Genomic DNA, 13,156 nt, shown 5'->3' with positions numbered 1-13,156 from the left:
TTCTCAACGAAATCCCAGCGCTGTGAGCTCGGAGGTCGAGGTGGAGCCTGGCACCTTCCCCGGGCCGGCTCCACCCCACGAGCCCTGGGCGGGGATGGCACCCTGCGCTGAGCAGGTCGAATCCGCCGGCTCTGCGTCCCGCTTGGCGGCCGCTCACATTGTGAAAGCCAGTGTCCACCACAGCGCCGAGCCCAGGCTGCTGCATCTTCCCACTTACAAAGCGCATCACGGCTGGCGCGACACCTCCTGCAGTCTGAAGGCTCCCTTCTTAAAGACAGGGCCGGAGTCTCAGATTCGCCTTCCTTGGAGGGACTTAAGATCCTCCCCATGACCACACATAGTAGAAAATGCAAAGCAAGTCGACGAAATTGAACAGTGTCGTTTAGAAGTCCCAGAAAGACCTAAGGAAATCGTGCCAGTGTGCTGGAGAGAGAGTGGGGGGCTGGGAAGGGCGGACTAATGGCTTTAGGAACAAAAACGGTGGGGGCCGGCGCGAGCAAAGTGGCCCAAAGAGGAGGAGTCCGTGCCACGGGGCATGAGGCTGCGGGGGAGCCGGGCTCGAGCTTCCTCAGAGAGGCTTCGGACACCGCTGGAACCTACATTTGCTTCTTTCCCCCAAAGTGTCGATTTTTTTTTTTTAAGAAGGAAAAAAGAGAATTAACCAGGTCACAAAAGCCAGTGCACCTTTTATCAGGGGTCCAACCAGCGACGATCGTTTCGTGTTCTTTCTTTTCTGGAAAGCAGTCACGTCACCGACACCTACCTCTCCGCTGCGGCTCTGCAACTTACCAAACTCTTGTAGGTCCCGTAAATTCTGCAAGAAACTTCCACTCCCTACAACCGCCCTCCCCTGCCAACACACGTTCCTTTCCTCTCCCCTCCTCTTCTCTTTTCCCCTTTTCCCAGGAAAATTCGTGGCCCCGCTCGCTCAAAGCCCTGGCTACAAACTTTCCACTGCCGAGTGCCTCTGCGCGGGATGCATTAGCGTCCCCAAAATGCTTACAGCATTTGGCAAAGTTGACAGCGTAATGGCGATACAGACATCTCCCCCAAGCTTCACCATAAAAGTGCTACGGGGGGGGCGCGGGGGGCTGGCGGGGATAACTCTAGATTTCGAACATCTTTCATTTGTTATTTTTCCTTTTCAGAAACAAAATTACCTAAATGAATATGCCTGCCACCAAAGAGCAAAACAAAACCAGCCCTAAGGGATGTGGGGTGGGAGGGAGGTGACAAAGGTGGCTGCGGGGTCTCTTTGGAGATCACCCTAACCTGTGCGCTTCCTTCCTCTGTCTTGATGGTCCTGCGCTTTTCCTGGAGCCCAAAGCTGTTGCTCCGTGAAACTTACACAATTAAAGGCGCTCGGGAGAACCTGGGCTGGGAAGCGGGAAGATTCTAGAACGGAAAAGCAGCCGGCGGATAGCCGGGCCAACGGAGCAGGGCCGGGTCCATCCGGGTCGGGGGTCCCCACTAGTCAGAGCCCCGGTCCCAGCCACGCAAGGAGATCGCAGCCCTTCAAGTGCCCCGGGCTGTCTGGTCGCCTCCCGTTCCCCGCCGGCGCACGACCCTGAGGGAAGCGTGCCGGCAGGCCATCTGTGCCAAAGCTTCGTACCAGACAGGGCCACTTGTGAGAACAAAAATAATAAATTTAGAAAATGAAAAAAAAAAACCATACTGGGGCGGGGGGGAACAGGCGAAGGCTCGGCGGCGACGGGGCCTGAAGCACATCCCGGCAACGGCTCGCGAAGGAAGACACGCGCGGGAGTGAGCGCGCGGGCGTGGGCGAGGTCGCGTGTGCACAGCTGCTGCTGGGGGTGCGCGCGCGGGGGCGAGGGCGCGTGCCTGACAACCCGCGAGGGTTGGGTGCATTGCCGGGAGCGCGCAGCGCCAGGCGCCTGGGGATGCGGGGCCGGTCCAAACGTCTCGACCCCTCACCTGCCCCCCCTCACATCACCCCCGAAAAGTCCTAGAACGCAGCGGGCCGCACGCAGGACTTTTATGGACTTGGAACTTTCAGTCTAGAGGCCTCGGGCCCCCCTCTGCGCCTGCCCACTCCACGAGCGACGCGGACCTGCATCCAACGGGGAAGGGAATTGGGGGGGGGACACTGGGGCCCCGTCGTCCCCTCCCTTCCCCTGGATTTAAGAAGCCGCTGGTAGGGGGGAGGCACGGCGGGCGCGCGAAGGGCCGAGGCGGCCCCGGTGGCGGCGGCGGCGGGAGGGGCGGGCGCTCCGGCGTCGGAGGGGCCCGGGGGGGCGGGGAGACAGGGGGGTGAGCGGAGGGGAGGGGGAACAGGGGAGGGGAGGAGCCGCGCGGCCCGCGCCGCTTCCGAACCGGAAAGTTGGTCTTGCCGAAGTCCCGCCACCCCGGCGTGCGCACTCCTCTCCGCTCCGGCCTCGAGCCTCCGAGCTGGGCCGGCCGCCGGGGGAGCCCGCGGAGGGGACACGAGCCGTGAGAGAAGGTCCGGCGAGAGGGGACACCTGAGCCTGAGCGGGGCCGGCGCGCCGAGAACCGCTGCAGAGGGGCGAGGGCGGCCGGCCGGCCCTCGGCACCCGGAGCACAGGCGGCTCGGCGCCTGAGCGGCCCGGCGAGACAAAGGCGCCGGCCTGAGCCCTGCCCGCGGCCGCCCGCTCCGGGAGGGGCGCCGAGCGGCGGCGGGGGGGGAGCGGCGCGGGGCGCGGGCGGCGGCGCAGACACTTATAAAGGCGCGAGCCCGGCGCGCCGGCGGAGAGGCGCCGCACGGACGCCGCCAAAGTTTGCTGCCTGTGCCCGGGGCTGGGTGGCCACCGCGGCCCGCGCCGCTCCCGGCCCGCCCGGCCGCACCGGGCACGGGAGAGCGCAGAGCCCGCGATGTGAAGCGGCGCCGGCCGCGCGCCCCGGTCCCGCAGGCGCCGGCCCCTCCTCGCCGCGCGGCCGCTAATTGCGAGCGCGGCCTCATTTGCATAGGCCGCCCGAGTCCGCTGGAGGCCGGCCAATCGGCGCGGCCCTCGGCTAATGGCCATGCATTATTCACCAGCCTAATTGCTCAGCCCCATGCGCGGCCCGCGCAGCCGCCGCCGCCGCCGCCCGCGCCCCGCGCCCCGCGCCCGCCCGGCCGCCCCGCACGGTCCCCGCCGGCCGCCCCGCTGATGCCGCTGCCCCGCGCGGGGCCGGCGCGCCGCTAGCAGCATGTCTCGGCGCAAGCAGGCCAAGCCCCAGCACCTCAAGTCGGACGAGGAGCTGCCGCCGCCGGACGGGGCTCCCGAGCACGGTGAGGGGCCGCGGACCGCGGGGTGGCCGGGGATCTGGGGGAAGTGCGCGCGGGGCGGGCGCCGCGGACGGAGAAAGTTCCCGGCTCCCGCGAGCCAGTGTCTGCCGGGAGGCGCTCAGCCTGGGCACCCGGTCCTCCGCTGGAGCGCGCGGCGCGGGAGTTGCGGGCGAAGTAAACTTGACTCCGCTGCCTGGAGTTGAGCTGCGCGCCAAGGCGCCACGGCTCGGGGACCGCTCGGAGCCCGCGCTGACCGGTGGAGGCCGGCGCGCGGAGCTGGGCGGGGGGCGGGAGGGGTCCGCTCCGCCGCCTCCGCGCCGACCCCTAGGCTCCCAGCGCCTGGTCTCTGGGGTCGGCCTCGGCTACTGCGGCGCCCCCCAGGCAGGCGCGGCGTTGGGGATGCATACGGGGCTCACCTACCGCTGGACGCGGGCCGGGGAGGCCGCTGCCCGGGCAGCTTTGTTCGGCGCCCCCGGCGCTGAGCGCTAGGAACGAGTCCGCCGCCCTGACCCCAACTGCCCCCCACCCCCACCCCGGCCGGCCAGCGGCGCCTCGTGTGTCCCGAGGGCCGCAAAGCTGGGGAGGTCCGGGCGCGCTGACAAACCAATGATCCCATTCCGAAGCGAGTAGGAAGTCGCTGTCGCCTGGCCTTTCCTAATGGCCGCCTTGGGAATTAACCCTGGGGTAAGCTGCGCTGCAACGTTGCGGGGGGGTGGGGGATGTCCTCGCACGCGGCAGGACCCCAGCACGTTTCTGATGCCTCTTGCTTTTCCGGGGCCTTTCCTGTTCTTTTGGATGCGCCGCAGACACCCTTGCCTCCGGTCGGCTGGTAGGAACTTCCTCCCCATCCAGAAAGGAAGGTAGGCGCTGCAGAAGTTAGAGCCTGGCGAGGAGCCGGCGGCCGCGGCTGCGCCCCATCCCTGCAAAGTTTAGGGCCCCGGCCTCCCGCGCCCCCGCGAGTCCACGGGGTGCGGGAGGGGCTGCCGCTGGCGACCCTCGGCTGCACCGGAGCCTGGGCATCAAGTAGTTTGGTCCTTTAAAAATAGGCCACCCAACTTTTTTGATTGACCTATTGTAAGTGGCTTAGAGCAAAAACGCATCTTTTTGCTTTGAGAATTACACTGCCAAAAAAATGAAAGGAGTTGAAGAGTTTTCCTGAGACTTGTAAAGTTTGAAAAAGCAGGTCTAGGTCCACGTCGGAGTGGAGAAAGGGTGGAAATCCTTCTTACGCGGTTGGGAATTAATGAATTAAATAAAATTAGTGAACTCGGTCTTTTTGTCGCGGCGGAGGTAAGGCAGCCTTATCTGGGTAGCCTGGTCACCCAAGATTAGAACGGGAGATATGCTAAAAAGAAACGCTTGCATATGGTGGGTAGATTAAGGACAAAGAATCTTTTTGTCATGGAAATGGATTTTTTTTTGTTTTGTTTACTTCATCACATAGAATTTCTCACACTTGGTTTGTTTTGTATTGCCCTCAATGACTACATGATCAAATGAATGGATTTATTTCTGCCGAATGAGAAAGACAGTCTTTCCTTCAAAAGAACTACATTGCATCCCAGTGAGGAATTTTAAAGCTTTATTATTGTGGCTCCTGAATAGCTTAAAATCGGCTTTCACAGCCGCCCCAAAATGCAACAATGTAAATACTTCTCAGCTTTGTAGGGTCGTTATCAAAATGTGCAATGTCTCCTTTTATTAAAGCATATTTTAATTAATAGAGTAAAACCCCTTGTATTTAACAATTAACAAGCTGAGGCACTGCTATTCATTTTTAATTTCACTTCAGAAATGTGAGCTCGGTGAAGCCTCGTAGTGTAAGCATGGGGGGGATATAGAGCTCATATTTGAAAACCTAAGATGGAGTAAATTATTCACAAGTTCTCTTTTGAATTCCCCTTGTTACTGAATTTATTTGGAGGTGAAACATATTCAGGTTTGTGTGTGTGTGTTTTGTTTGTTTTGTTTTGTTGTTATTGTTGTTTTTTTTAACCCACCGTGGGATTAAAGTTTTTGTCCAGGCTGTTTTTCACAACCATCCAGAGTTGTAATCAAGACATTGCCACAGTTCCTGATCATATTTTGCAACAGGCCAAAAATAGCCTGTCTGGGGCTGAGCCTTAGTCCAGTAGTTGTGTTCCCGCGATTGTTTTAAGGATAGTTCTGGCAAACTATTTAAAAAATAGTTCTGATTTAATTATTCTGAAGCTGATTGTTCATGGAGCATAAAAGATACTCTGTTCTCTGTTCACTTAAGGAATGCTCATGTATATATTACTCTGTCCTCCTGATCATCATTAGAAGGATAACTAAATAAAATGTTTTTTTATTAAAGAAAAATGGTTGTGAAAACTAAATTAACTCCAGCATGAATCAGATACTCTCAAAATTATATTTGATTAAATGCAATGGAGATAAACAGACCACGGGGAAGTTATAAGTGAGCTAAGTTCATTTGCAGTATTTTACAAATGGAGTAAATAATTCCTTTGTATCACTTTGGGTGTTACACATTAATTAAAGGAGTAGATGCAATAAAATGGAAAGCTCTTGGTAATGCTACTAAAAAGAAATTTTCTCTGCAAAATTTTTAGTATAATGGGGGGGCAGAGATGCGCAATCACATTAACTTACAGTAGAAAGAACTTAATTTCTTAAAAAAGAAATACAACTATTAATTTCTAGTGTTGAGTTTTTAGGCAAGCAGTGAAAAGATAGCTATCCAAAAAAGCTTCAGTGCTCTGCAGACCTTATTGCAGGAATGAAATATGATGGTGTATGTAGAATGAGAAAAAGTAATAGTGATTTACGTTAAGTTCTAAAGTTATCTTGTTGTAAACATTTCTTTTAAGGATGACTGAAACTGTGCTCACATTCCCAATAGGTACTATCTTTTAAAATTGCAAAGGATTTCATTCCTGTTTCTGAAAAGTTAGAAGTAAATGGGATGCAGCCTTAGGATTCAGTTAATTAAATGTAGGCCACCAATCATGAAATCCTTTGAGCCAGCTGAATATTTTTGTTCGAAGAAAAATTAATTAAAACTTCGAATGACAGACCAGCCCTTCCGCTCCTACTTAGAGCTGTAAAAGGTGTATTATTGCTATCCTTTATCAGATGAAATACGACTTAAGAAAGATGTATTTTATTGTCTTTAGAAAGAACATAGGTATTTAAGGAAGAACAAAAGGGTATTCTAACTTAAAGCTCTTTGCTATCCTGTATTTTGTTTGTTTTTATTTTCTGCCAACTCATCATATGGCTATCTTAAAAATCCTTTTAAATGTGGTGATCCAGTGATTTAAGACTTTCCCCGTGGTATTCATAGACTGTGTTTAAATTAAGGGGGAGAAGGCCCCAGCCCTGGGTGAAGAGATCTCTTTTCTTTTATCTGTATGTGCACGGTTTGCCTCCAGTGCTCTGGGCACTCACGCACACACTTACAATTCAGCATTCCAAAAGGAAACAATACAAAAGCCACTTTCTAACATCCGTAGGCAGACTGTTTTCTCTGAAACATGAAAGGTAAGGAGTAAGTGAAGCAGGGGGAAAAGGAAAAGAAGAATTTGCAAACATTTATTTGAAAAATAACATGTAAAAACCTAACCTATTTAAAAATGCACAGTTTGGTGACCAGCAAAAAGCTGGCCAATTAATTCTCACCTTACAGAAAGAGCTGATTATGTAACAGCTCGGGGATTTTTTTTTTTAAGGTACATCTTAAACTTCTACAATATAGGCATAATTCAATATTTTTAGATCTGTTCAGAGCCAGAAAAAGAAGACGGTGTGGACCAACAGCAGGAATTACTTAGCAAGCTGATTATTTTTTGTATACAAGATGATGGCAAAAGCAGGCAAAAGTGGGTCAGATTTCATTGTCAACTACAATCTCTAAGAGGCTTTGCCATTCACCCCAAGGTAGCTCTGAGAACGTTTTCTTTTGGGGGGGGGGTGGGATTCAGCAAAGGTACAACCAGTTTCAGTTCTGTGTACTGAACACCAGTTAGAATTCAGCATTCTTAGATGTTAAGTGCTTTAAGTAAAATAAAAACCTTCTTAACTGCTAATGAGGTTGTGGGCCATCTTTTATGCTGGAAGTCCTTCCCAGAAGGATGATTTTTAAATAAAACTTACAACAGGAAGAGGTTTTGTTGGGTTTTTTTTTTGTTGTTGTTGTTGTTAGTTTTCATTTTCATGGTTTCTTGACCAGTTGCCAGGATAAGACCAGCATATCTTAGTCTCGTGCAGATAAGAGCTAATTCTCCCACTGGTGGGACAGGTTTGTCATTACAGCATGTGTGGAGTGCTACACACTTCATATAAAACCAGATGTAAATAAAATCTTTGTAAAAATCAAATGTTTTACTATTTAAATAAACGTTTATATTTCAAAAAAAAAAAAGATCCCTGTCCTTAGGTGTTTCTCTTGTAATTTGAACACTTTATGATCTAAAAGTCTGTGTCTGTGATCTCCAGGCAAACAAGCCAGGGAAGTCATATTGCAGAAAGTGTAAAATATTAATTGAAATAGTAAAATAATGTAATGGCTCTATTTGTGTTCACAATTAGGATTGATTTGTTTGTTAATTAGAGGGAAGAGTTTTCGGGGCTGAGCCATTGTCCACCAGAGAGACCCAAGGATGCCAGTGTGGCAGCTAGCTTGTGCCCTCTGTGGGCCTGTCTTTTGCCATCAGCCCAGATTAGTTATGCTAACCATCCAGAACCCCTCTCCCTTGGCTTCTGGCGGAGCCTGGGGCCAGCACAGCTCCTGCCGCAAGGCCCAGGTCTGAGAAGTGGGGTTGCAGGGTGCTGGTGAGTCTGGACCGCTGTCCCTGAAGGTGGGTGGTTAGAAGTGTGTGACAGCCTTGCTGACTTAACCTTTGCCTGCTTTGCCCTGCCAGGGGTGGCCACTAGATGTCAAGCTCATAATACAATTAGTGCATCTGTGCCGTTGACCTTGGTAACAGGACTCAACAGTGTTCTCTTAAGTGTTAACACTGACTCTTAGTGTGGACCAGGGACCCACGAGTTTACTCCGTGCCACTGGGCTTATCAAATGCCCATCTAGTGAAGCACGAGTGTTTATAGGTCTCAGAGAGGGAGAGAGAACCGTTTTCCTTTGTGCGGCTATTACATCTTGAACTGTTTAATTAACCCTGCAGGTGCCGCGGCACTTGGTCTTAATTCCTCCGCATTCCTGGCCCTCTTTTTGAGAGTGACCTCTTCACAGCACTGTTGGATAATTCGATCGCAGGACTGGTTCACATGCAGAGCCACTGACTTCAACCACCCGGGGCAGGGCTTTTCCTGGATGATTTTTTGCATATGTGTAAACTTCACCCGCAGAAATGGAACAGTGCGGTGAAGTGCTGACAAATAATGGAAATGATTTAAGCACCTAACCCAGTGTGCAGGCAGTCTCGGATGGTTACAGTTGATCCGGGCCTTGTTCCTGGACACCATGTAGTTCGTGTTGTTCTGGGGCTGTGTAGAGCCAGGTGTTTACACGTCTAAGTGGCTTTGCTTATTTATTTTTATGCACTGTGGGCTTGAAAAGTGACGTGTTGGGGTGGGACCGGAGCACTTACGCACAGGCATGTCTTGAAGGAGCACGTTTCATCTCCTGTATCAAATCTGAGTCGAACCTCCGCGTCTTAACTACATGCGCCCTGTACAAACCTTGCTTTCTCCCCGCGCCCGAGTTCTGATCCACATTGTTTGCGTGGCCGGCATGTTTCAGGTTTGCGTGTTCATAGTGATGTATGTGTATTCATGATAGGCGTGATTACAGCCCAACATCTAAATGAAAGAACCATTGTGCAACCTTGAAGTGTAACAAACATCTTATTATTTGACATGGCATCGGGGCAGATAGTTAACACAAGCGAATGTTGAGGCTGCTTTCCATCTGCGTGTGTCCATAAAGGAAACAGTGTTTTACCTCCCTGGTGCTTCACCACACAGATGAGAAACCGCAAATGTTTCAAACAGAAGACATTTGGTGACTGTGCCACAGGTGGTCGTCACTTAACAAATTTGAGATGTGGGCCACTGCGTCGGCAGAAGGCAGCCTGCGGGTCAGGGCGGCGTTGAGCGAGGCAAGAGCGCCCTCCGCTGTTCGGCTCCCAGCTCACAGGCGTGGAGGTCTAGGAAAAGGACAAAATTTTTCTATTGCGTCTGGAATTTCTTCTACATTGTTAAACACAGTAGGGGTCTCTATTTGTCTCCTCCTGTTTCACAGCTTGGGCTCAGTATGTGATAATTCATCTTTCTTTATGGGATTCAGAGCTATCATAAGGAGTTAAAAAGAATTAATTTGCAAGAAAATAGTGTCTCCTAACAATTTGGGAAAACTTGAAAAATGCTTCCTAGGTTTTTAAGGGATGGAAAAGGCTAAGGAGAAAGCAGGTTTTCCTTTACTCAAGACCCGCATGGCATTTTAAAGTTACTAGTTAAAGTGGAAAAGTTAACATCCCTTCTCCCTCAAGGACTAAGTTTTGCTTCTCCTTTTGTTAATTGTAAGGAACTAAAAATGCGTAGCCATTTTAGTGTGGCAGAATAAAGGTGAGCTTTTGAGGTTGAGAAACAAAATTATCAAACATCTGTTTACTATTCTTTGTAATTGGCTACTTATTTACAAGGTACAGCCTCCTGGAAGGAGAAAATAAGAAACCCTTGCTGAGAACTGCAGTTGAAATTTTTTAAAGACAGCATCATGGCTCACGTATTCTTATCCTATATTACAGCGATCCTTTTCGCTCTTGGCTTAGATCATCAAGAGTGTAAACATTCTGCCTGTCACCTTTATTTAGAAGACCACACATGCTTTTGCAGGCAGTGAAGACATGATACATATATGTCGTGTAAGAGACCAGGATTCAGAGCTGAGAGAAGTGAAATGCAGAACGGCGGCCTTTCACACCCTGAGAGTCAGCCTGAGAACAGGAACATTCCTGTTAAACGTTCTCCGTGTTTTTTATTAGTGAGAAGAAGGGATGTATTTTTAAGACTGAGGCTCTCCTTCAGTTAGAGGCCCCTCTAAGGGCGGGGAGCCCCTTCCCCCTCTCCTGCAGCACCAGAAACAGCAGCGCTTGCTCAGTAATGTTTGGACGGTGAGAGTTAGAAACCCTGGAAATCTCAAGTATAAATAGTAAGTGTGGGGATAGCTGTAAACTAATTGCACATTTCCTCTCAAACTGAAAGAGCTTTAGCTTTCTGCCTGTGTGCCTCTCCCTCCTGCCTGTGTTCAGAAAACAGACGCGGCGTTAAGTTCAGATGCCCGGCTTGTGGCCATGGCTGGTGCATATCTGACATCAGCAACGTTGAGTTATTGGCACAACAGCTTCTTCCTCACGGGGATAGATACCCAGCGAGCACAGCGAATGGGGGGGGGGAGACAATTTCCAGAAAGTAGCCCTTGACCAGTAGTCCCTTTAATCAAGAAGAGAAGACTCATGGTGAAGTTCTGTTCCTGGACGCTCGGGGTTTTCTTCACCAGTTCTGGTATATGCATATTTATAGTTTGAAATCTCTTAGTCGTTGACCCGCCCGTATGTAAAAAAATAAATTACTTAGACACTAATGAAAATGTTAACATTGCTTGGTTTCCACTTCCCCCTTTAAGGAAGAAAGAATTTCCAATTGCATTGGAAATAAATTTCTCAGCCCTTATAATGTCCTTCTAATGGCTCATTGCCAGGGTTTTACTTTGAAACAAAAAATGTAAAGCTATATTAACTAATGGATATGTAACTTCTAGTTTGAGAATGCAAAAACCAGTTTAAAAGGTAAATTTAGTTATGGGGTAGTTGAATACATTTGAATCCAACATAATACAATGGCAGAATTGAAGGGCTTTGGAAGTTATAAGGTAACATTGTAAGCGGCTCTCAGATCTTTCCTATGTGGGTTTCTCGTTATAGGCTTTTTTTTTTTTTTTTTTTTTTTTTGAGATAAATACTTCCAGATTAGCACATCTACACTGTAATACGATCCATGCCATCGAAGCAAGTATAACCACTTATGCTGTGTCTCTCTCCTCTGAATGAGCCCGAAGTCGCTGCTTTCACTCTGGACTCAAGTGCAGCCTGAGCTCTGTCCGGGTGAAACAGGCTCGATTGGGTCCTTTCTGACCCACCAATTCAGTTCAAGTGCTTGTGGTTGTTTAAAAACACTCTTAACATGTGCACCCCAATTTCAATTCTGTATGTGAAATATTACAGTCTTTTAATATGTATCCATGGTATCCAAGACTACCTTATGAAATTCGGGTTTCTCTGTAAACTTGTGTGGAATGCTAATCCCACGTAGATTTGGATAGTGAAACAAGTGGAAATAACAATTGAAATGATTATGTTCTCATATTTTATACAAACCCCAATAAGAAAAATTAGAGATTAGAGGTGGTGATTCCAAATCATTTGCCCCAAACAAATCTGAACTGCATTGAATTTGTTTAATTGTAGTATTTATTAAGAAACTTTGCTCATATAACCCAACAATTGTCTGTTTTGCCGGATTCATTAGCATAATGAACTAACAGCCTGAGAGTGGTGAGGGTGCCATTTTTACCCAATTTCCTCTCTTCAATTTTGCTTTCCTTCTTCAATTTTAGAGGAAGTTTATTTTACTTTGACAAGAGTATCTTCATTGTGTTTAGGTAATTATCTATTATAATTGCGCTAAACAACATGACTTATTATTTGGTAGATAGTGCTTAAATGTTATTCTGTGAACAGTGTCTACGATTGAGAAAGAGTTGTAATTTTGCTAACCTGCCAAAAAGAGAAGGAAATTACCTTCCCATCTTTCGTGAATATGGAGGTGAACCCAAAATAATTCACACATGAAAAACCAATGGAAATGCAAAACTTTATCTTTACAATAAATAGAGATTGGTTTGGTTTGCTTAAGACCTTTGAGAAGAGTACAGTGTAAAATAAAAGTTGTATTTCTTTACTTCACATGCCATAGTTTGTTACAAAGAAAATCTGAGAAATGTTCATTTGTTAAGATATAATTTATTTACAATTAAGTTAGTTCTTCCAACACTGAAACACTTTAATAATCCAGAAATAGCCTAACTTTTAAGCCTTTTCTCAGTGAATTGTCCCTAACATATTTACCATATAAAGAAAAGATATATAGCACAAGGGACTATATTCAGTATATTGTAATAACTTATAATGGGGAAGAATCTGAAAAAGAATATATGTGTGTATATATAAATATATATACCTAACTGAATCACCTTGCTGTAAAACAGAAACTAACACAACCTTGTAACTCAACTATACTTCGGTAATAATGAAAAAAACAGTGTTTAATTGTGTAAAATTTCAAATGTATATTCCATGTGAATACTTTTGTATATAATGTAAGTTATACATTTTATCTTCTCTAAGAAGTTAAAGGTAGACAATATTTCAAGAAATTAGCAATATTCGATTTATTTTTCTTTTTAAAAATTATTAAAATAAAAAAATCCTGAAGATTATGGCAGGCTTTCTATCTCATAGCTTTAAAGTATAAAAAAGAACTTTCAGAATATTCTGTTCTGTGTTTAGTTATAATAATTATTACTAGTTATGATGTGGTATGGCATTGATTCCCTGTTGATTGTTAATGCAGGTGAACTTTTTTTAATGGCCATTTAGGCTTTGTTTTTAATATGTGAGTCTGTAGAGGATCTATCATAAAGAAATATCATAAATGTAAAAGTCAGTTCTTTGCATTGCATGATAATTTTTAGAATACATAACTGAAGTTTGAGATAACCCTTTTTTCTTACTAATCATTAAGAAATTATTTACGTGAAGATTTTAGGGGTTTATTTCTGCCTTGTTCCATAACCTCAGCAGGTTTAAGATTAGATTTTGCATACATTGAGCAAAGTTAAGTACT

At 47.7% G+C, this 13,156-nt stretch overlaps 1 protein-coding gene across 1 annotated transcript in view; it reads left to right on the top strand.

The window, feature by feature from the left end:
* Positions 3,098 to 13,156, top strand: part of SALL3 (spalt like transcription factor 3) — a 22,188-nt gene continuing 12,129 nt past the window's right edge. Inside the window, 1 exon segment of the mRNA XM_021099018.1 lies at positions 3,098 to 3,250. Within this exon segment, the coding sequence (XP_020954677.1) occupies positions 3,169 to 3,250 (82 nt within the window). The 5' untranslated portion in view covers positions 3,098 to 3,168.

The sequence above is a fragment of the Sus scrofa genome, chromosome 1 (assembly GCF_000003025.6).
Source record: "Sus scrofa isolate TJ Tabasco breed Duroc chromosome 1, Sscrofa11.1, whole genome shotgun sequence".
NCBI classification, from domain to species: domain Eukaryota; kingdom Metazoa; phylum Chordata; class Mammalia; order Artiodactyla; family Suidae; genus Sus; species Sus scrofa.
This window is presented reverse-complemented; position numbering and strand designations above follow the sequence as displayed.